At 40.1% G+C, this 23290-nt stretch overlaps 2 protein-coding genes across 2 annotated transcripts in view; one reads left to right on the top strand and one right to left on the bottom strand.

The window, feature by feature from the left end:
- CLEC16A (C-type lectin domain containing 16A) overlaps positions 1 to 23290 on the top strand; it is a 375787-nt gene that overhangs the window by 188689 nt on the left and 163808 nt on the right. The gene's annotated exons all lie outside the window — the stretch shown is intronic.
- Positions 447 to 23290, bottom strand: part of LOC141930452 (uncharacterized) — an 89277-nt gene continuing 66433 nt past the window's right edge. Inside the window, exons 52-73 of the mRNA XM_074841296.1 lie at positions 22551 to 22632; positions 21786 to 21923; positions 20897 to 21056; positions 18951 to 19099; positions 17871 to 18188; positions 16719 to 16832; positions 16188 to 16316; positions 15537 to 15698; positions 13491 to 13652; positions 12242 to 12407; positions 10751 to 10935; positions 10067 to 10159; positions 9592 to 9796; positions 8462 to 8649; positions 7681 to 7778; positions 7095 to 7279; positions 6644 to 6846; positions 5950 to 6139; positions 5180 to 5289; positions 4237 to 4356; positions 3657 to 3796; positions 447 to 1426 (exon numbers count right to left, since the gene is read on the bottom strand). Of these exons, the coding sequence (XP_074697397.1) occupies positions 1411 to 1426; positions 3657 to 3796; positions 4237 to 4356; positions 5180 to 5289; positions 5950 to 6139; positions 6644 to 6846; positions 7095 to 7279; positions 7681 to 7778; positions 8462 to 8649; positions 9592 to 9796; positions 10067 to 10159; positions 10751 to 10935; positions 12242 to 12407; positions 13491 to 13652; positions 15537 to 15698; positions 16188 to 16316; positions 16719 to 16832; positions 17871 to 18188; positions 18951 to 19099; positions 20897 to 21056; positions 21786 to 21923; positions 22551 to 22632 (3313 nt within the window). The 3' untranslated portion in view covers positions 447 to 1410. The remainder of the gene's footprint in view (positions 1427 to 3656; positions 3797 to 4236; positions 4357 to 5179; positions 5290 to 5949; positions 6140 to 6643; positions 6847 to 7094; positions 7280 to 7680; positions 7779 to 8461; positions 8650 to 9591; positions 9797 to 10066; positions 10160 to 10750; positions 10936 to 12241; positions 12408 to 13490; positions 13653 to 15536; positions 15699 to 16187; positions 16317 to 16718; positions 16833 to 17870; positions 18189 to 18950; positions 19100 to 20896; positions 21057 to 21785; positions 21924 to 22550; positions 22633 to 23290) is intronic.

Genomic DNA, 23290 nt, shown 5'->3' with positions numbered 1-23290 from the left:
TGCTCCCCCGCACCCCTCTGCCGCCTTCCCCTCGGCCTGCGGCTGCCACCCTGCATGGCCGGGGCGGGGGGGTGGTGGCCCTGTTTCTTAGTTCCCAAGACGAGGCAGCACCATGCAGCGATTAAGACATCCTTAAAAATCATTGGGATGGCCGGTGCCCTTGGTTCGGTAAAGGCTTTGCAGAGGTAATGAGGAACCGCTTGGCCTCTGACAGGCCGGCGGTGGGTCTGTACTGGGGAGCGTCGTCAGGCGGAGCTGGACGACAGCTGGGAGCGCGAGACCGGGGGGCGCAGGGGACGGACGGACGGACACAGACAGACACACACCCCCCCCCTCCGCGGGGGCGGGAGGGGCTGCGCGTTCTCCGGAGCCGGGCGCTGTCGCCCCCTGGCGCTGTCCGGGCGCCCCCCCCCCCCACCGCGTGCAGTAAAAAATGTACTCCAGCATAAAAATGAGGAAGTCCAATGTTTATTAACGTTATTTCATCATTCAGAACAGCATTATTTCAATCTTTGCATATTATGCAAAGGCATCTGCAGATTTTGCAATGTTACTTTTTACTAAGGAATAATTGCATTGCTGGTACTGTATGGAGAAATGCATTTTTTTAATCAATAGACATACAACTTAGTAATTTAACAGATGAGACACTTTCACACAACAATATAACACTTTAAGACTACTTGTAGGATAGGTATTGAGTCTCCTTTTCCCAACACGTAAACTGGTATCTGAGAAGGGGCATCTAAAGACACAGAAGGAGAATGTGAAACATGAACAGATGCCAAGAAGGCTGTCTCTCATTTAACAAGGTACACATCAATAAGGGAGAAATCAACCAGCATAAAAATGAGAAAATTATTAAATGCTTTCAATTATTTAACCGTCTTACGTCTTAGCCCTCTTGTGTGCTGGGGCACTTCCCTGGAAAAAAAGTCGCTTTCTCCAGAATTTACTGAACAGCTGAGTTTCAGTTCTAGAGGAAAAAAGAAGTCAGCATCTCTGCACAGGTTCAAAGCCACGAGTAGCCCACTTGTACTAATCTGACCTGGAAAAGACCTTTTGTCATCTTTTAGATGTATTCATGCTATGGTTCAAGGCTTGTGAAGAGGCAATTTTGCCACTGAATGGGAGAATTTTTTTAAAGTAACTGATACTCTTATGTCCAATTTCTTCTGGTTGATTATAGTGTCTTGGCACTGTACTGAAATCATTCCTCTTACCCTCAGGTGTTTCTGTGTGAAAAGCTTTCCTTTTATACTATATATGCTTCATTATATTCGGAGTCCTAACACTAATTCATTCACACTTTCACTGCTGTCCCTACTATTGCTTCTAGCTTGTCTACCTACAACAGCCTGTTCTGGGTGCTGAAAGGGTTCTTCCATCTTCAGGGCTGGTGTCTGCCATTCAGAACTGGCTCAAGCTGAAATGACGAAGAGATGAAATCCAGTTAAGTGGTAAGTACTTAAGGGACAGAAAGTAACAAGCGACATGTAATACAAGCTGTTCTTATGCTGAATTACAAGAAATCTATGAAGGGAAAAATAACATCAAATATATTTATGACATCAAAAAGCTGTGGGAAAAAGTATTCTAGCATTTTAGATACAGTTCTATCTTAGCTACACTAAAAGGAAATAAAGATGTAAGGTTCGTTCTTCATGTTTGATGATAAATTCACATTTAGGAGAAAAAGAACAGCATTATTACTAAAGTTTATGGGCTCTGGCTAGTTCAGTTATCCAATGAAAGATCCTTGACAAGATGAATTTCTAGAAAGTAGTGTGGAGTCAGCTATTACTGACTGCAGTTTTCTCTTTTGTTCTCATGACCTTAGATGGCTATTGGTCACCATGCATGACAAGCCTGGCCATTACAAACTCTTTCACAATATCAAACCTCCCTTACTGCAGTGTAGTCTGTTACACTTCCTTCTCTTTAGTGTGTTTACATATTTAAAGATTTAACTTGCATCTTTCCTCAACCCTTCAGTTTTTTCCCCACAGAGAGACCTCCAGACTTTTCTCAACTGATCCACAACTTAAGTAAAACATGGTGCCCAAAACTGGATATATAAAGTAAGTTGAATAGAGACGAATATTTCTTGTCTTAAATGTTTATTCATGTGTACATCCCCAGTATACTTTGCTTGTTTAACAGATACCTTAATAGCATGTTATTATTGTTAACTGAGCTTGTGATCCACTGTAATTCCAATCCCTTTCCACAGAAATGGGACACTGTAAACTAGCAGCACTAGCTGACTTCAACCTTCTGGCTACTGAGCCATTCTAAAACTCTGTTTTCAACTGAATATTCAGGCTCAGATTTAACAAAATTTGTCTCTATGTTTCATACTCCTCTGTTGAAGAGTTTATATAAACCATCGGAGCTAAAACCACTTACTGCCTATGAGATACTGCCCAGAAATTTCGGGGCCACTTACTGCTTACACACTGGGTGAACTGAGTCTGTAAGGAAGATAATGACACATGCCATTATTACTGCATATGGGAGTGTGATGCATGCACTTACATATATACTAAGTGTTCTAGGTTTTTATTTTATGGCTAACATAATCGTATACAAACTCCTGATAGCTATTCCCTTCCTTAGTGGGTGAGAATTCAGCAAATAATTGTAAAGACTTTTTTAAAGCATACCACAAATATGTTTGTAGTCACCAAATCACTCTTTTGAGGTCATAGTGAGTTTACAAATCAAATGAGTAACATTTCATTGCATATATTAAACCCCCCCCGTTTTCTCCTTACTAAGCCTTAGCAAAGCATGGAGCCTAAATTAGGAATGTAAACCCAAGTGCTTAATTTTAACCAAAAGCAGAACTGGCTTTTCTGTGTGATCCTGTCATTTACTTAGAGTAAATGTTTCCATTGCAGTCTTGTAAAAATATAATTACATCTTAAGTTATTACTTGGGCAAGTGTATCAGTAATTAGTATGACAGTAACTTGTACGTGTGTTTCCTTTAATGTTCTCATTCAATGAAAACATACAAATGTAGCAAATATCAGAGAAGGTTTTGTCCTTTTTTTTGGTCTAAGGAATAACATCATGCAGATGAATGGAAGAGTTAAGTTCTGGGGATGTTCTTGGTCATCTCTCAAGACAACGATATGTGAACAGCCAGTATTACTCAAGTGGTACAAGTTATCATTGTTTATGTATCATCATTTAGCTAATAATTTGTAGCCAATAAATATCACAGTTCAAAGAAGGTACTGTATACAGAATATCCAGTGGAGACAGTTTAAAAAAAAACCTGTAGAAAAGATATATAGTGCAAATGAGTGAATGTACATAACGTAGAAAATGCTGAAATATACAGGCACTATCATCCTTAAATGGTAAAGTTTCCGATTGCTGCAGTGCTCCAGCCCAGCCAGCTGCTTCCCTTCAGGTGCTTCTGTTGCACAATAGCTCAGTTGGGCTGGAGTAAGGTAACACATACTGGAAATGGCAACTGCACGGCTGAACTGTGCAGTAACTCTGCGCTAGTAATAATATAGTAACTCTGAAGAAAATAAACAAGAGGGGACTAACTTTATTACTAAGAAGTATTTTGGGGCTGTGGACTTTTATACAGGTTTTTTTCTTTACAGAATACTCAGGATGAAAAGACACAAAACTTACCACTGAGGAGGAATTTCCACAGGGACAAAATTTCGGTTGCACAAATGGACAAAAGCTGCTGCTAAACTGCAGGCAGCCTTCAAGTCCTGTGAGTGACAGGTGTCGTAGGCACACATGCTGTAGAATGGTGCAGGGTCCACCTTTAACACAAAGGGGATTGCTCAGAGGAGTGGTGTGCAGCCTGCCAGCACACAGCTCTTCTGGAGACAGCAATCTGGCGAGGCCCCTGCCCGTAAACTGAAAAGGAAGTTGGATTTGTGTCTCCCCCTGCCCACCCCTGTTAGGACCATTCACAAACCTCTGTTCTCTTCCTGTTACTGAGGGGATTGTTTTATATTTCCAAATTCTAGACCTGTATGCTGAAGAGTGGTGCAAAGTCATGCCACTACTCTGTGGATGTCAAGGACCTTGATTTATATTTATGGTGACAGAACACCATTTTTTCTGTCTGGGTTGTTCTGATGACTTCTAAAGTTACCTGCAACTAAACTTCTATACCCTTGCAACAATTACATGTACTCCTTTGAAGTATGACATCTGGGTATTCAGATAGTCCTTTGGTGGCTGAAGTTATACTTACAACTTTGAAGCAGTTCCGAAGAAGTGAATGTGATTCTTTAAAAAACACTCTGCAGACTCCTTGGCTAGCTGTAATTGGACATGGCTTCACTTTCTTCTGTACCAGACTGCACTTGTTCACCTGGGAAAACAGAATTACCAAAGTTGGGGTTTTTTGTTTCTTTTTTTTAAACATCAGTGTAGCACGAATTCTTGATTTCCAGTATGAGATGGTTTGAAGGAAGATATGGACAGCTCAGTACACAGCTCTGATTAGCATTTATTAATATTGAGACTAGCTTGCACTCTTCTTAAAAATGTATGTCTCATAAATATTACACATTACAGACATTGTTTCCCTTTTCTGTTGATTTTATTATTCACTGAAGGATTTTTGGTGTGTGGCTGCTGACACAGTAGGTAGTTGGCTAGTTGTCTTAACTTTTATTATCTATGACAGATCAGAGTTGTGCTTTTACTAGATCTTTTTGTTGGAGAAAAAAAGTTTCAACACACCCAGCTACAATAAAACAGCTCTAAAGAAAACTTCAAGAGGGAAAACTTCCTGGTACAAGCTGTGGCTCAACTGATGGACATGTGGATTTCTCCCTGACCAACTACCACCTGGCTCTGCATTCCACAGAGAGGTGCTTTAAGTAGGAAAACATCAAAGAGACTTGGTTCCAACATCAGTTCCTTCTACTAGCAGAAGCAGCCCCTATGCTTCATCTTACCACTTAGGCCAAAAATGCTCAATGCCTATCTACAGGGAATTCTTGTATGGTTGTTAGCAAATATGTGCAACCTTCTCCCTGGTTAAACACAGGAAAACAAATCACATACAGTATGTTGCTGTTTTCACTATCTAGCTCTAGTTCACTGAAGCCAGAACAGTGTGTTGGAAGTTGTCCTTTGTGCTCCAGACCACTGGTATCTGCACGGGCAGCAGCCCTTCAGCTCCTTACCTGCCAGCTCTGGGTGAACTCCTGCACGTTGTCAGTGAAGGAACGATTAGGAAGTACCCATTCATTTCCAGCTTCATTATCATTGGTACCAAAAAGCCCAGCTGAAATACCTGGAATTAAATTGAAATGGAGTAAAACAGTAGTTGTCAGGAGTTGACATGGGAAGATTTTAAAAGCTGTCTCTGGGCTCTGATTATTCTGTACAGCAGAGCTCAGCTGTAATGCACAAGAGGGAAAGTCTGCCCAGGCATCCCTTATGGATTTTTCTCAGACTGCATTGCCATCTCATTTGTTAGTGGTTCATTTGCTTCTCCTGACCAGATCAAGGCATCATATCTGTTCTCTGCTAATCTCAGGGGTCTGAGTTTTAGAATAGTGTGGGGCACATGGATAGGAATGTATTCCTAGTATACTAAAAACCCTGGAAGCTGTTAGGCCTCCCTCTTCCATGCTCTTGCAGGTTGGACAAGCTAAGCCTGCTATAGAGCAGCCGTTCTCAAACGGGGTTTGGGGTTGGGCTGACTGCATTGCATCCACCCCCTATTTCTATCTGCTTTATTGCATCGAAACAATAGTAACCCAGGCAGACACTTGCTGTTCTTCCTGGAATGATGCATACTGCGCTTTATTTGGCAATAACTGGGGATGCCGAGGGCCATTTCCAGGGTGTGTATAATCAAGTGGGGAAGAGCAAGTGAAAGACAACCCACATGCTAAAGATACAGAAAAAATGACTAACAGCTGACAAAAGCTGTATAATGGATACTCACCATGGTGCCATCCAGCCAGAGTGACAGTACAGAGATCATACTGAAAGTCACAAGAGACAGAAACTCCTTTCTGATTAGACACTTCTATTTTGTTGGTTTCTCTCCTTGAATTAGTGGTATTCTTTTCAAGGTGTTGATTCAGTACTTGGCAGTTCTCTTCCATAAAGGAAAAGTTATACATCTTGGCTATCTGTTTTAAAATGAAAATGCAATTTCAAACATGTCACAATGAAAATTCAATGACAGGCAAGCTCAGGCTGGGTTTGCAGGTGGGATGGGGTCAACTTTGCTGAGCCCAGAGTTACGAAGTAAGAACAGGGTTGTATTAAACTTCTGCAAGAGCAGGAAAGCACAAAGCCTCCCAGGTGCACTGAGGCTATGGGCCTTATTCTCCAGACCTCCCTGACTGCCATTCTCTTAGACCATGTAAGAGGAAAGCTGGAAAGTTCATCGAGCCTCTCTTATTTTAAGTACCCAGAGAGCAAAGAGGCAGCCCCTGAGTTAAAACTGGTTTTGTTTTGGGGACTTACTTCCTAATCAAAAAGTGGTTATTTTCTAGCACTTAGATCTGAGACCTGTTTTGAGCATTAATATTTTGAAGACTCTTTTTTTTTTTTTTGGTTGGTTGGTTGGTTGGTTGGTTGAAGATAATTTCTGGCCTAGAAAGGAAGAACGTTTGACTTTCTCCTCCTACCTTCAGTCTTGGGTAGATACTGATCACGGTCTGGTTCATCTCCACATACAGTGATCTTAAGTTACGAGTTTCCTCGTTTAGTATTACAGTGAAAGTATTGCGAACAAAATCCTTGGCAAGAAGTACACTGCACTTTGATGCCAAATCATAAAATTTTCCATCAAAAGTCATAATATGCTTGGTGCCCATTAACATAGCATGATCTAGAGAACGATATTTCAGAAGAAACATCAGTGAGTTTTCCACAGAGCAGTAAGTGCTGTGCTACTACTTGCATACTGCAACACAAACAGCTTCTGGCTGGCATACTCTTAAAATAACTTCTCAAGCTATTATTACATTTTAGCTACAAGTTGCTCTGCAAGAAAAGTTTCTCCAGAAAGGAAACAATTTAATAATTTCTTAAAATGGATCCAGTTACAAAACAAAGCATCACTTTGAAAGGGCTTACATTCAAAGGGACTCTCCATCATCCTTCGTTTGAATCTATAATACTCTGCAACTATGTTGATACTATAGAAGTCTTGGAGAGGCCTCATTAGCTTTTCTTCAATGAGATAATTAGTAATATTTGCCAGATCCAGGGAGCGGTCTGCTTTAGGAAGTACTGGCAGTTTTATTGCCACCGAACAGTTCCTGTAGAATACAAACAAAACAGCATGTGCCCTTATCTGCTAAACTGATGAAATGCAGTTGCTTTATTATTAGAAATGTGGAAGTGAAATATTCATAAGAACTGTAGCCTGGTGAGAATGGCAAAACAAAGACACACGATGGCTAAGCCCTGCAATACACCGTGCCATATAAGGCCAGTTATCACAGTTATTGCTAGTCTCTTTGCTACTGAGTAGCTTCCTTTGAAATGCAGCCTGTCCTGGCAGCCAACAAACACAACCGTTAGGGTGTGATGCCATGTGCCCAAAGCAGAGGACGGTTGTCCACACCCCTCAGCATACCAGCTGATAGGAACACTAACTATGCACAGACCCATTTAGAACACTACTGGCAGCAGGGATCCTGCAAAAAACACCACTTACCTGGCTGAGAAACTGTAAAGGTTGAGTAAAGGCTTCCGGATCTTGCTCACAGCTTTAGAAAACATGGCCTCTGCCCACCTGAGCATCTGCTGTGTACTCTATTGGAGAGCCAGAAAAGGAGATTACACACCTGACTGGAGTATGCCTTCAGGGCAGGGTCAGTACTTGATAATAAGTTTTTAATCCATAGTCAGTGAAACAGCACTTTAGTCTCTTGCATTTGTCACTTGCCTGACAGCATCTTGTCATTTGGAGGTTAATATCCAGAGGACAGACACTAGTCATTACAGCAATAAATAATGGACGGGAATGACATTACTTAAAGTATACCAATACTTCACTGAGCTAATGTGCTTCAGTAGTTTGAAAAGGACTGATATCTTCAATATATATTGGTGTCATGATATATCCTTTATGCTCTTCATTTCAACTAGAAGAGCCCAAACCCCTCTGTACATTATTTGTTGGAATCACAATCCCTCCCTCTCTCTGGAAGAAGAGCAAAAGCTACATGAATGACAGATTACTGCTCCTGTGATTTCAACCAAAACTAGTAAAGCAACCTCTCCTCTAGCTGGAAAAGTACTGCCTTCAAAGCAGGACAAATATTTCAAGAACAGGAAATAGCTGCGCACAAGCTTGTTATGTGGAAAAATAACCACGCTATCTCCATAAACAAAAATATTTAACTATTTTTTGTATCCATAGTTCAAAGCTGAGACTTGAATTTGTAGACCTTGCCTTTCAAACCATTAAAAATGGAGAACTGAGTTATACCAACCATATCCAAGCCTGCTTTCACAACCTTTAATGCCACCTGGATTGGTTCCATTAGCCACACATCTTTTACAATCTTTGGTAAAAAAGCCTGGATTTTCTTCATGTACTCTTCTGTCTTCTCTTGCCAAACTTCATCCAGTGGCTTCAAGGTTACATCATAGTAGGCATCCTTCAAAGTTGCTAATGGCCCTGAAGTAAACACATTACAGGAAACAAACCTCAGCTAGTATGTTACAAAGTGGCTGTTTGTTTGTCTGTTCACCTGCAGCTTCAGCCTAGGTGAAGGAGGGACACACAAAACGGGGAAAGGCAGCTTTGCTCTCATGGCACATGGGCACATTTCACAGCTGTTGCATGGACACAGTGTTATGAAAAACTGAAAGAAGCATTTAGCTGTATAACCCTGATCCACTCATATGTCTTGTATTATAAATACATTGCTGCTTTCCAAAATGAATGTACGGAATGCTTTGTAATTTGCCACCATCAGAGCTGTATATAGCTCAACCTGCATCTGCTCAAGGAGTAACAGGATGGTTTGGTCACAACTAATTTCAAACACAGTATATCAACTAAATCCCACTTTTGAGTGGGAAGAGTCTAGAGGTAAGTGGCCCAAAGCAGGTTTCAGTCTTGTGAGAACTGAAGGTTCCCTCAGTTAATTACACTGATCACACTTCTCAGTGGTTTCAATATGGGCCATAGTCCTGCTGAACAGGTCATTAGCGGCTACTGAACAGACTTGGGAAAAAACAATCAAGCAACTCCCATCAGCAGGAGCATTCAAAACTCAGGGATGGATACCAACAGCCCTCCAGGAGGAAACACCTTCCAGGGGACTGTAAGCAGAAATGCTTCAGTTTAGGAATTAGGGCCCTTCTCATCCAATGGAACCCAGACTCCTGTGTCCGAGACAATGCCTCTTCAATGATTTCATCAGAAAGGCGGCGACACTGAGCTTACTTAGAGCTTACTGCATCAGGGCTCCCACTCTGTAAATTAACAGCCAAGGTCAGCACTTTTTGCTAGATCAAACAGAAACATTTGTGCTGTTCAGTACTTTTATACTTGTTTGGTTTGCGCTGCACTGACATTGTCCTTATTCTCCTTGCTTTGCATGGTTTTACTTACTTTGCAATTCATTCTGCATTTGCTGGACAATGTCTTGAATTTTATTCAGGTAAAGTGGGAGCTTGCTTCTCAGTATCTGCCTGATTCCACTTTGCTTCCACACCTGGGCAACAGCTCTACCCACACTGTGGAGGAATCCTGCTATTTTTTGCAAGGCTATCGAAGGCCAGCCAGCTGCTTCAGACAGAAAATCAATTTGCTGCACCTACAGGGGTTCCCAAAAAAGAAAAAATATCAAAATACGCAGTGATCACAAGCAGAGCTTTGACTCCCTTCCAAAGCAATTGTGAACTCCTCAGTGTTGGTGCAGGGATACTACCATGAAACACTGTTTTGCCTATGTATGAACTGCAGCTTAGCACAGGATTAACCATTTGAATGTTTGAGGAAAACAACTGCATTTAATATAATGATTTTTAATTAACACTGCATGAATATTTCATGGTGCTTTCATAGATGATGTACAGATACTTACTGATCTCCTGAATCTCCACATATATTCGTCAAACTTCTTTATCTTCTCCAGCAGTTTGGTTTTCAAAAGGCTCCCAATTTCATTAAGTTTGTACTGTGAGAAGATGAATAAAACCCCTGAATTTATGATTTAGGATTGCTTGTGCTGGGTCCAAATGACTCAAAGTTTGTACTAGTTTAAATGCCAGCAAAGATCCACCGTGGCATCCCATTTCTCAGGGGAAATGACTTCTGTGTTATTCAGTGGTTAGAAATGGGAACAGAAGAGTCTAAGGATGAAAACCCAAAAAGCCTCCTCCAAGCAAAGTGTATGTGAAACCCCATTAGAAGTAAAAGCATGTTCAGGAATTCTAATATTGGTTTTGTAACCAACATGCTGAGCAGCCCTGGCACATCACTGCTGCTCTTGCTTTAGTTACTTCTCATCTTCAGAGCATACATCCTTTAGGAGAGGGTCCCGTATGTTCTATGCTTTCTAGGTATGGCTGAACTTTTTAATTCTCACTGTAGTATCTTTTCACACCAAAGTGAAAAATAATGTTATTATGAGTTTAAAAATTGCATAATTCCCTTTTTTTGCCTCATTACTCACCAAAACTCACACCTGAAGCCTACTGGAAGACGTTCCATCAAACTGACAAGATTAAACAATATTCTGCAATTAACTGCCACTGAAGGGTCTCACCTCAGCCTTAAGAACTGGATCCCTGCATCCATGAGCCAGAAAGCTCAAGCTTCCATTAACAGCTGCTAGAGTCACTTGTCCCATGGTTTCTTGCCTTTCACCATTAATGTTGAGATAGGTATTAATGGTAGCCATCTGCTGCCCATCAGTACAAGCACCGACTTCCATTCCTTCTTCCACAGCCCCTTAGAGAATGAATAGAGAGCGCTTCATTTACAGGAACAACACTGACAGGCATTGTTTGAAACCCAGCTTTTTAATTACTTAGGTGATCAATCAGTGTCTGAATGGTGTTTGTGGAATAAAACCAAGAGAGATAAACAGGGGAAAATTACATCAGTGTCAGTGTTTGATTGTTCTCTTTTGTGTGACTTGTGAATGATTTACAAATACAGATTCGCTACTGCAAAGCAAGTACTGGATTAATAACAATCTAAATAATTCTCTCAGTCACAGTGATTTACAGGCTTTTTTGTATTTTAGTCTTCCACTGTCCCCTGTCGCTGATGTTTCAAAACTGCTTAGACCACAAACGAAAGTGTGCCAGTCACTCATCCACCTATCACACACGTTAAGTTGTTTCTGCCCAAGTACTGATGAGCATAAGCAGAAACGGTTGGCAAAGTGCACATAGCATTTGGGTTGAAAGAGTTGAGTTGCATAATTTCTACAAACTTCTGACTTCAGTAATTCACAAACTAATGGTCCTAATCTCAAATACATCACAGCACTTACAAGTGAGGCCATGAACCTGAGAGAAATTCCACTGCAGAAGTGTGGAATGGCAAATCCCTAACTGAAACTAGGACTGGTATTGTCAGCAACATGACTTTGAGACAACTGTCATACCACCAAATCCACCTGGTTTTCATACAAATCTGAGGTACTTGAAAGGTGGATGAGTCACAACAGAAAGCACTTGCAGCAAGTCTCATTCCACCTAACTCTAGTCATCTAAAAGTTAGGCACAGTCTGAGCCAACAGCCCTGTTTCCTCTCTGTTGTCAGGCAGAACTGACTGTTGCTGAGAGGATCACCTGCGGAGGGTCATTTCATGCCTCCTCTTTCATACACCTGTTTCAGCATGGGGTGGAGTCAGGCTCTGGAGGTGCTTTTCTCTGTCCCTTCATTGAAACTGGAATGTAATGAGTATCTTAAACGAGGCACACAACTTTAAGATGGCTAGATCAAGATGAAATGAATCCTATCTTGATCACCACCTATTACAATCCTTCCCTGGCTAGTAATCATACAAATGCCTCCCAAACTGACCCTTGTAGAACAAGTTTTAAGCTTCAGCTAGCTTGGCACTAGAGAGACATAGCCTTTATTCCTGCCCCTTCACGCCAGTGACAGCTGTGAATCACAGAATCATGGAATATCTCTAGTTGGAAGGGACCTGTAAGAATCACAAAGTCCAACTCCCTGCTCCTTGCAGGACTACCTAAAACTAAATCATATGATTAAGAGTGTCATTCGTGAAGGTACGTACCTTTCAAATACCCCATGTAGTACTGAAAACATTCCTTTCCTTTAGAAGCAGCTACTTTTACTTTTTCTTTCTGATCAATAATCCCCTCCACCAGGATTTGGCTCTGAACAGATGAGGAAGTAGCAGTTCCTGTCAGGCCTAGCCAAATATCTTCAAAGGCTCTTAACTGCAGCCATAAAAAAAAAAACATTTATTCAAAGTCACCACCCAGAATTAATGAACATTCAGAGACGATGCTCATATATCAGTGCTTCCCACAGAAGGGTAAATGGTGAGGGAAATGTTTCCCAATGCTTGTGCACTACACAGGAGTTACACTCTTAAGAGAGGCACAAGCATTAGGATGATTGGTTCGAGAGCTCAAGGACTGGATAGCACAAGGCTTGTGGACAAAATTTTAATGGTAGCAATGAAAGAAACATTCTCTAACAGTCAGTTCCCTGTGAGGCTGCTAATTTGTGCCATTTATTTAAAAACAGAATAGAGAAAGACCAAGTAGAGCAGCTGATACTTCTTTCCAAAGAGAGAGGGAAAAATAATTTAGTATTTGTCTTAGCCTGTTACTGATTAAATCATCATCATTTTGTTAAGGGGTTGCCTATAGTCTCAGTTAATTACAACTCACTACCCACATTCCTTCTAATAAAGAGTGTGGATGGTGCTGCCCACATTACTGTTCTGCCTCACTGTTGCCACCATCAGCTTTCTCCACCTTATTAATTTCACAGAAAATCAAGAGCAAATGTGAAATAGAGGGGGAGAGAAAAGAAGAGATTTGCCTCAGAATGAGCATCATATTAGCTGTTCTGTGCCTTTCTTAAGGCCAGTTCTTTCTTCTGGCAACTGATGAGTTGAGTCTCACATTTTGTTTCCCTCTTTTTTTTTTTTTTGCTATGGTGCAAAAAATCATGCCTCACCAAACAGACCAGTCATGCTGAAGAAGGTGAGCTACAATAACACACAGCCTCTTAAAACTTTTATATACTCCAGTTGATATACACTTACTATATTTGTCACTGAGCTCTGCAGATAACTGATCTTGGTGCTTTCCCTTCTCTCTTATCATACTGTATGTACACGGCATAACTGCTCCTTTAAAAACAGAACTAAAGAAACCAGGAGTATTTTATGTTGCCTGTACTTGCCTGCTGTTTTAGTCACTGGCTGCACCTGATCAGTTTGGAAGATAGATGGCAGTAGGCCTTTAAAAACCGAAAACCAAAACCACTAAAATAGAACAAAAACTCACTTCAATTTCCAAAGAATAGTTCTTCACATCAGCTGTACTCCTATTTTTTAAGGCTACTCCAATCAATCCCTCATCTCTCCCATCAGCAAGCTGGAATCTGCCCTCTGAGTGCAAAATGATGTCGTCTTTGTTGAGCTGGTGTTTTCCAGAGAAAACAATTACCTAAGCATGAACAAAAAAGGTGTTAAAGCTTAATTCTTCCAAAGAAATGGGCTCTGCATAGAGTAGTACGAGGTTGTACAATGTTAGCATTCTCATGAAATTACACATCAAAGCGTCAGAAACCAGCACATCCTCTGTCTCACAGCACTGTTTTACTTCATTACATCTTCAGTTTCTGTGGTATAACAAACCATGTTCAGTGGTTACAGCCTAAGACAAGATGAACAGCTGGAATAACTGTATTGTATTAAAACAAGTCCATTTCTTTTTTGGTTTCTTTATGCTTCTCAACTACTCTAGCTAGGCATTTTGATGCATGCCTTTGAAGAAAACGATCCAAAAGAATACAGAGGCACCTGACTTCAAAGTGACACGCATATACATTTTTTGCATTATAAACAGGCTCTACCACACTTTAGTCTTGGAAAAAGTTTTCACTGGCATCAAAATTTGCCTGCTATTTCCCATTGCTAACAGAGGGTGACCTGCTCTGAAGTAAATGAGGAAACCAACTGAGATGCATTTTAGCCACTGGAAACAGACCACATTTATTATGAGTTTGAAGTTTTGTGCTTGTTGTGAATACCTACAGGCAACTCTGGGGTCCAATGGGCACCTAAGGAAGAGCATGGATGGGTCTTCGGTCTATGTGTGTAATATAAAAATAAATGACAACAATAAGGTTACACTAAGGTTCAAAAATCTATCACTACCAGCAGGGCTGTGAGAGATGACTTGTAACTCCCAGAAACAGGGCCTGAGAAAGATATAAGGGATGGGGGTGGAGCGGAGGCCCTCTGAGCTGAGGAATGTCTCAAACACTCGAAAGTAACAAAACTACAGTCATGGGGTGGATAGTGAGGAGTTTAGAGCTGATCAGGCTGCCTGGATAGCACAGGATGCAGCTGGAGGAGCGAGCCCTGTGCAGGCAGGACAGTTCTACTCTGGTGCATCTTGTCAAGTTTGAGGGGCCGTCTGTCCGGTGAATGACCTTTGCTTCATTATCCATGAAATGCATATTAAAGTTAACATCCCTGCAGATGCTAATGAAGATTAACAAGATCTTGCTAATTACATCATCCCATGAAGCACCTTACCCCTCCCTATACATGGGATACGTAGATAGGTAGGTCAACCTAAGGAGGGACCCAAGAAAAGTGTATAAATTGAGGGGGGGCAAGGAGTGAAGGAGAAGAAGTGAAGTGAACCCTCATTGGTGGGACTGACACAGGAACCCAGGCCGGTGATCTCTATTTCTACCTCTCTCGCACTCTCTTTTTTTTTTTTTTTTTCCCTTTTTCCTTATTATCATTAGGTAACGCAAGGCATACTATATTGCTTGCCATAATTTGTTATACACTTAGCCAATTATCGTGTATCCAATTGGTACATTGTGGGAAATTAATAAATGTCTGGACGTTGAGACTTGTCTCACCATTGTCCACTCCGCTGGGGATTTACAAATCTAAGTCACTCACCTCCCTCGTTTGAGTGGGACGTGAGAAGAGCAGCCATAAAAAACAGTAAACTTTTACCTACAGTGGAAGGAAAGCACTTTATTCCTCTCTAGTTTCCTTTTTGATCACTTATGGGCCTGTTTTGATATTCTCCAGAAACATGAAATTAAAAGACCTTTGAGAGAGGGGTAGGGAAGAAAGAACATGGATGAAGTGGGAATGTTTGCAACCGTACTGCACCTACAGAATATACTACAGTGGCAAATACAACCTTTCTGCCTCAACCCATCAAAAGACACTTTATGGTTTGTTAAGTTAGAGAGGTATGGCAATTCTTGTGAAAAGTTGCTGCTGAGGAAAACTGAGTTTCCAAACCAGTAATTACATTTGAAGTGACCTAGGTTCAATACATTTATGTGAGACTTACATTTGGAAGGTCACAGGACTCAAAGCTCATATAATAGTCCAGGCAAGAGGAGTAGTTTGTTTCTATTTTACCCAGAATCTTCTGTTTGGTGCATGAGGTCAGGAAAATATTTTCCAGAACAGCTTCTAACTGAAATTTATCAGCATACAAGAATTGATTTCTCTGCAATGCACCAAGAAAACAAAGTTAAAACATGATAGCAGAATCTTAGACACTTCTCTGTGCCCACTCATCCCAGCTCTCAACTTCATCCTGTCCCTGTACTGGCTTTTTTTTATTCTAGTAGCTTCAGTTTTAACATAACATTTCCAAAACATAACATTTCCACCTGACAATGTTTTGGCTTATCAGCACAGTTACTGATCCCCATCCTACAGAATTAGCTCAACAGTTTTGAAATTTAGGGCACAAGTGAGGCCTCTAGTTTGTAAGAACTCAGTTTTTCTTATTTATGCCACATGTAGCTGTCTTCCTATGCAGAGAAATATGTAAAGGTAAAATGAAATAATGGTATTTCACAGAAAGTGGTACTCTACAGAACCTTTCTTAAAATCCACTCAAAATTACATATAAAAAATAAATAAATTCCCATCTATTAAGAACAGCTTCCATAAAAATGGTGAGTTAACAGATACAACTGCCTTCTCTTACCTCATACGTTAAATTGTGTTTGATTTTTTTGTCATCCCAGTTCAGATCCAGATATTCATTAAACAAAGCTGATCTTTGCTCTAGAGACCCACATGCATGCAGGTGTTCCATACTTAATACTCTCTGAAGCTGGAAGAGGAAAAAAATTATGACATACATATTAGTAATTTTCTGAAAAAACGTGTTCAGTATGTACTAGAGGAGTATACTTTCTGGGCAAAAAACCACCCCTGTGAGAACCCCTGAATGGTCTATATCCATAAAAGACTGCTTCAAGAAAAGACTTCTACCAAGAAGCCTACTGGGTTGATGATTCTGTCCTGAGGGGAAGCTGCATCCCAAATACAAACATATCTGACAACATGAAACAGAATTCTTCAGAAGTTTTATTTTTCTTCCTCTGAGATATGGAAAGGGTGACTTCAAGTAAAAGGTAACATATGGTAACAAGTGCAGAAAAAATTCAATCTGTGAGAAACAAAACCAGAAATTTAGCAAAACCCATCCCTTCTTAGACTCAAAGACTCATACCTGACCTGAGGAGAGTGTCATACAGCCATTCCAGGCAGTGATGTTCATCTTTGATTTATCCTCCAGGGTCAGTCGGATGTCAGCAGGCTGCCCACCATTCCCTGTGAGCTGCAGCTGAAACCAGAAGAGAAGGATTTGTCCAGTGAAGAAAAACTAGAACTAGCAGAAGGCCCTGCAGGTGATCTAGCAGAACGATCTCCACCCAGTGGAGAAAAAAAGAAACACAATTAAAACTGCGACAGAACAACGTTAAAACTCCACTGAACTCCACAAGGCCTGGAAGCTCAGGGCCTTAGACAAACCCACAGGGAAACTGCACTTTTACAGCTGAGGTAACATTAGTCTTTCTGTTATCTTCTCTGGAAGCTGCATTGGGTCTATCACACATAACAATTAATGACACCAATGGAATAACGACACTACAAGAGAATTTATTCCTCTGAATATGTTTGAGACGTATTGACTACTTTGTGAAAACAACCAGAGAGCACTCTGTGGCACCACTGCAAGTACCAGAAAGACTCCAGGTGACCAAACAGAACACTGTACAGTTTGCACAGCTTATTACTGAGCAGAAAGTCTTCAGCCTCAGCAACTGGAGTCCCTAGCCCATGCAGTGCATTTTCAGGCAGAAAATATTTAGTCTTTGATCTTGAAGGATGATTTATGGAGTTCTTCTTCCCCATATATGATTTGCAAGTGAACCTCACAACCGTATTTTAAAGCCTTTTTAGTCTCGCATATTTTCACACTTGTGTTGCAATTTCCTATACAGTGCAAAAACGTAGGTTTGCTCTAAATGGGTACCAAAGGGTTTCTGACTTTCTTTTTGTGGAATAGGAGTTTGGTCATCAGATTTTGGACAAAATTTGCCTCATTTTCATTGTCAGGCTGGCTTCTGTGCACTTCTGGCTTCTTACCACCCAACATGGGTCAATGCTAAAATTGCAAGACAGATACCGTCTGCTAGCAACAGTTATGCTTGGAAAAGGAGTAAGTGCTGGTGGTTTGGATACAAGGAGATAACAGCACTTGGTGCTATTTACATTTTGCAGAATGATATCTGGTTCTGCAACTCTGAGATGAAAGGTACACTAACAGTAAATATAGTATTAGAGATCTGTATTTTGCAGGCCTTTCTCACGATCTCACCTGCTGGTTGTACTTTCTGCCTCTTCTTTCTGACAGGCAATGGATCTCCAGTTGCTTCAGAGTGTAATTAAATGGGTGGGCAACAGTGGCTCTGTAGTTCGTATGGTCTCTTCCAAACTTCAGAGAAGATGACACTGATATCTGATCCGTATCAACAGATGCAAAAGGAACTTGTGAAATAAAACACCTCTCACACACTGACCTCAAACATACACCCAGTAAGATTTCCCTACACCTTTTCCTCAGATGAATCATGTGCATAATAAAGTCTTTTTTGAAGTAGTGAGGCAAATTAAAGTTCAAATGATGACATTCTTGCTACTTGAATTTCCTACGTGGCACAGCTGAATGCAAAACTATTCTCCGTATTTTTTAGTAAAATCATGAACCATGCTTAAGTTTGATGAAGCTTAAGTTTGGTCTCATGTTTAGGTACTGTAGGCTCCACTGCTGCAGAGTGCTTAGACACAGCTTGCAAAGTTGAAGCACAAGAAAAAACATTTGCAGAATCAGGAATTAAATTCTGTAAGTTGCTGGGAACAAAATATTTATCTGGCAATTTAAGTAGTGGTGGTATTTAAATAGTTCTGGTAATTTAAGTAGTAGTACAAAAATACATTCTATACAACTTCTGAAGTAGATTTTTCAATTTTTCAATTCTAATTCTTTCTGCAGGCACATTTATTTCTGTATGGTAACATTGCCTTTCATCTTTCCTTTATTCAAAAAATAATGTAATACTCAGCCAAGGTGCTGCATTTCAGATTTTTTTTTTTTTTTTATTTTCCTCCCCATCCCACTGGGAGCAGGGAGGAGTGAGTGAGCAGCTGTGTGGTGCTGAGCTGCTGACTGGGGTTAAACCACAACAGCATTTCATTGCCTTTGGTTATGCAGGAAAAAAAAAAAAAAGTATGGCTTGAAAATGCCTCCAACAAGAATATTGGTTGCTCATCTTTCATAGTCATAGCCTTTTATACATCCAAAAAGGAGGATAGTTTGTCTCCTACTTGAATTCCCTGGCTTGCTTAATGCCTTTTTTTTTTAAAAAAAGAACCACTTGATATTCTTCTAATTCTCCTGACATTTATTTGCTCGGGGATGCTGTACCTGGTCCTTCTCATTCCAAATGACAGTAAGATCATCCCGGTGATTGCGTGCCGAATGTTTCACATATAGGTTGACTCTGGCATGCCATGGGAAAGGGATGGAGAGAGGATGGAAAAGTTCCACTACAAGATAAAAAAGCAAGTAAGTTTCCCCCACCACAAATCACGACTGTTCACTTTCTGATAAAGAAAAAGGGATAGGACATACTGTCCCACAGGTAGCAGGGCTACAGTTGGTTCCCAGAGAAAACATCGTCTTTGCTCACACACACACGTGCACCTACCCAACAGCCACAAGGACTTTAGTCTGCTGACTTCTGCTGAATATGAACAAATGTAAGGGAAAACAGGAGTCTTCTATTTACCAGCAAAATAGTAATTACCTGCAGTAATCGAAAGATTGATACCTATACCCAAGCAAGAACAGCCAGGAAAGTAATCTTCAAGAAGCTGAGATCACCTTCCACTGGAAGAGGAACAGCTTACAACTCTCAAACAAGTGCGTGCAGTTATTTTCTCCATTTTCAGACAACATAGCCTCAACATAAGGGTTTAGCCTTTACCACTCAGGGTAGTGGCCTGCATGACCAACGCTCCCCGCAGTATCCAGTGCAGCAGAGCAACAGAATTCACTACAGTTTCTGAAAAAAGCCTCAGAAATGGTGACAATAAAATAAAAAATAAAATTATATCCAGGAGGGATAAAAACATAAAAAGGAAGAAGAAAACAGAAAAATAAACAAAAATGAACTTAAAAGGAAATATTTTTACTCTCCAAATTCAAAGGGATACTTGGGCAACATTCAGAAAAAATGTTATCTGTGGGATGTGTCTCTGTACCTCTAGTGCAGTGACTGAAAGGGTCGGCTCAAAACCCTTTCCTTCTCTCAACTGAGACAGATTTGCACTTAGGTACCCACTTCATAGTGAACGACCCTGACCCTGGATTACTGGCTATTCAAGGCTGAATCTTCCTCAAGGTACACATGCACTTGTGGAGCTGGGAACATTTCTGGCTAGCAAGTCCAGGTGTACGCCTCACACATGTGGCAACCTCACAGCATAGTAAGACTACAGATCCTATAAAGCTCATCCTCAGCACCTTGAGTCCTTCTGGAAGGAAATATATACCTTTCTTTTCCAGTACTTTCCAACTGGATCCTTAAATCATAAAATCACAGAACCAGGACCCTGATCTGCACTGCAGAGTGTACCACTGTTCATACTACATTCTCCCCCCTCTCCCATCAAAGTTGTTTGTGTTTGTGAAAAAAAATGAACCATTCACTGGCACAGAACTATGGAACTGGTTTATTCAGAATGGAACTACCAGGAAGAAGAGAAGCAAAACCCCACACATTGAGATTTCTCATTCAAATCACCACCCCGAATGAAACCAAATGCATATGTGAACCCCAGTCTGCCACCTCCCAGCTAAGTATCCTAGCACCTTGGCTAGAATGAAAGTAGCTGCAATACTTTAGCTCTCTTCTCTGTTTACAAATGGTGTCTACTCTAAAACTAGTTCCTAGGTTTCCTGTGCTTTTCGTTAAATATTTAAAATATTCAAAAGCAAATATAAAAATAAAACCAAATGTTTCATTTAATCCAGAACATTTCTGAAATTTGTTGTAAAATAGAAATGGACATTTTAATTTGCTGATGACTTCTCACTCTGGCCAAACTTTTCCCTGGCACTACTAAGGTTTATTTAAGCTTTACATTCCATATCCACAAAGTAGAAATAGTGTTCCGAAGTGGACATTTGTAACAGCCAGACTTACAATGAATTTAAAGCAAGTAAGATCTTAGAAGGCCTGGATTGAAACCATTTGAATATGCATTTTTAAATCAGATTTATGTGGTCTGGTTTATTTTATACTCTACTATCAACACTAGCAAAAGACTTGAGAAACCTACCCTGAACATCATGACCTCCAGGCAACTTTGGAAAGAGTCCAGTGTAAGTGCCTGTTACCTTTACCTCTTTGCCATCCCACAGAGCAATGTGCCTCAGCATACGTGTTCTGTTGCCTTTTTGGTAAACCGTCATAAACACAAGCTGCCTTGGAAGAATTAACTAAAAATAAAAGAGGGGAAACATATTAAATCCTAAATTCTCCAAAAAATTAAAAAGCTAAGTGTGTAATTTTGATACTGTAAAGTTCTGTGAAATCTAGCTTTAGAAATGTTGTTATAAAAGGTCTAGTACATTGATATCCTAAAGCCCATTGCTTTCGTATAAGCAGCTATTAATTTCTACTTGACTTCATTTCTATAGTAAGTCATCTTCTCACATAACAGAACATACATAAACAGCTGACTATCCCCTTTACAACAGTCTTTGCTTATTACATATTTTCATTTTCTCTTTTTTATCTCACTGAATAATTCTTACAACATCAAGAGCCCCACTATTACAGAATAAATCCAGCAGATAGCACAAACAATAATATCTATTTGTGACATCTCTTCTTCCTTATTTAGAAAAAGAAATATGCGTGGTACCTGCACAATAAAAATTGCAATTGGTCAGTTTGTAATATATTATTTTTCTTATTTCTTATATATCCTATATATGTGCTTCATCTATAGGAGCAAGCAAATATAAAATGAAACAACAGTTTTTACCATTGGACACCCAACCTGCAGTTGACTGTTTGCTCATGCTACTGGAGAAATCAAGGGCAAAACACCTCATAGCAGCTGGAGCTGTATTTGACCTTCACTGTTTGCCATCCCAAAAGCCATACTCTAGAAATAGGGTAGTCACAGTTTGCCTTTTGCCATCTGAGTTGATGATACCAACCTGGGACATTGTCTGTATTACTTCAATGACATTAGTGTAGCTGGTTCCAATGAAAGTTAGCTTAGCTGTAACATTGAAATCCCTTTTTTCCATCCTGAGGTAGAGTTTGCCTTTTGCTTCACTCATATCATAATTTACCTTTTCAAGTTCCCATTAAATTAAAAAAAAAAATAAAAAAAGAGAGAGAGAAAGAGAAAATAAACTTAAATATTGTGCTTGCATTCTTTGCACAGTACGTTACATTATGGTCCTCAGGACCTAAGAGAGATCTGATTTTCCCCTATGTTCATATTACAGAAGGCACAGCTACAAAATAGCATAAACTGAGTAACATGCATAAGAAATTAGTTTTTATGTGAGTAGGAGTAGCTGTGCTGCATTTGACTGACAAATAACCCCATTCATCTTCCTTGCTTATCCTTGCTGTTGTGTATTTCTGCACTGCAAACAGCCAACATCCAGAACTGCTTTCTGTCCTGTCTCTCTTTTCTTAGTAGCCGGAATAATTAAAGACATTCCCGAGAGGAGTCTATCAGAAGTCATAATTAGTGTTGAAGCACAGAAGCAGAATCAAATGGAATAAATCCTTTCTAGTAGGTTGGGATTGTTAGCATCTTTGAAATCGAACATCCTCAGCAACAACAGAAAGGTCAGAGTACCAGAATACAGAGTACTAGTACTGGAAATAATGCAACTTGACTCCTAAAATATTAGACAAGTCTAATTTGTAGTGATGTATGTGACAGATAACTTGCAGATAGTTACCTTAGAAGACACTTCTGCTGCACTGGGGAAGTACTGTAGAAAGAAGGGATGAGTCTGGAGTGCTTTTATATTCAACTCTTCACTAAAGGGAAGAAATGTACTTTTGTTCAACAGTATTTCAGTAAGTCCACTCTCACTGACAGCACAATTTCATCTGAGTAATCTCTGAGTCTGTCACAGCTTTTAGAGTTACAAATTGCAGTACCGTCCACTGAATGCTTACCCAGCCCACATTTTTTGATGTATTCATACAGAGGTAAAGGAGACCGAACAGCACTGTCATCTCTGATGTCAGTGAAAAATCTGCATATGGATCTCAAGGACAGAATGTGGCCCACTGGATCAGAAATTACTTTGGCTAGCAATTTGCTAGCCACAGTAAATGCATCAGCTTTTTTAAAATGAGGGGTATTTTTGAATCTGACTTTGCAGGCACTGTCATGGTTTTCAGACTCATAATTCACAATTATTAGAGTTTAACAGAACTTATAAGACCTTTCAGTGCAAAGGTCCTTTGCTAGAAACTTAAGAAATACCTGAAATACTCCAAGGCTGAAAATACTACACCTCTTAAACACCCTCAAAAGCTCACAGTTTTGTTTATATGCTATACCAAATATTTTTGTTTAGACGCTGATTATCAGACACTTTTGAAGTAAAAAATTATTCTATTCATTCTTCATTTCTTTAAAGAACTTAGAAAATTTTTAGAAGACAGAAAGAATAAATTAGCACAGCAG

The sequence above is a fragment of the Strix aluco genome, chromosome 15, assembly GCF_031877795.1.
Source record: "Strix aluco isolate bStrAlu1 chromosome 15, bStrAlu1.hap1, whole genome shotgun sequence".
Classification (NCBI taxonomy): domain Eukaryota; kingdom Metazoa; phylum Chordata; class Aves; order Strigiformes; family Strigidae; genus Strix; species Strix aluco.
Note: the sequence above shows the minus strand (reverse complement) of the source record. Positions and strands in the feature narration are given on the sequence as shown.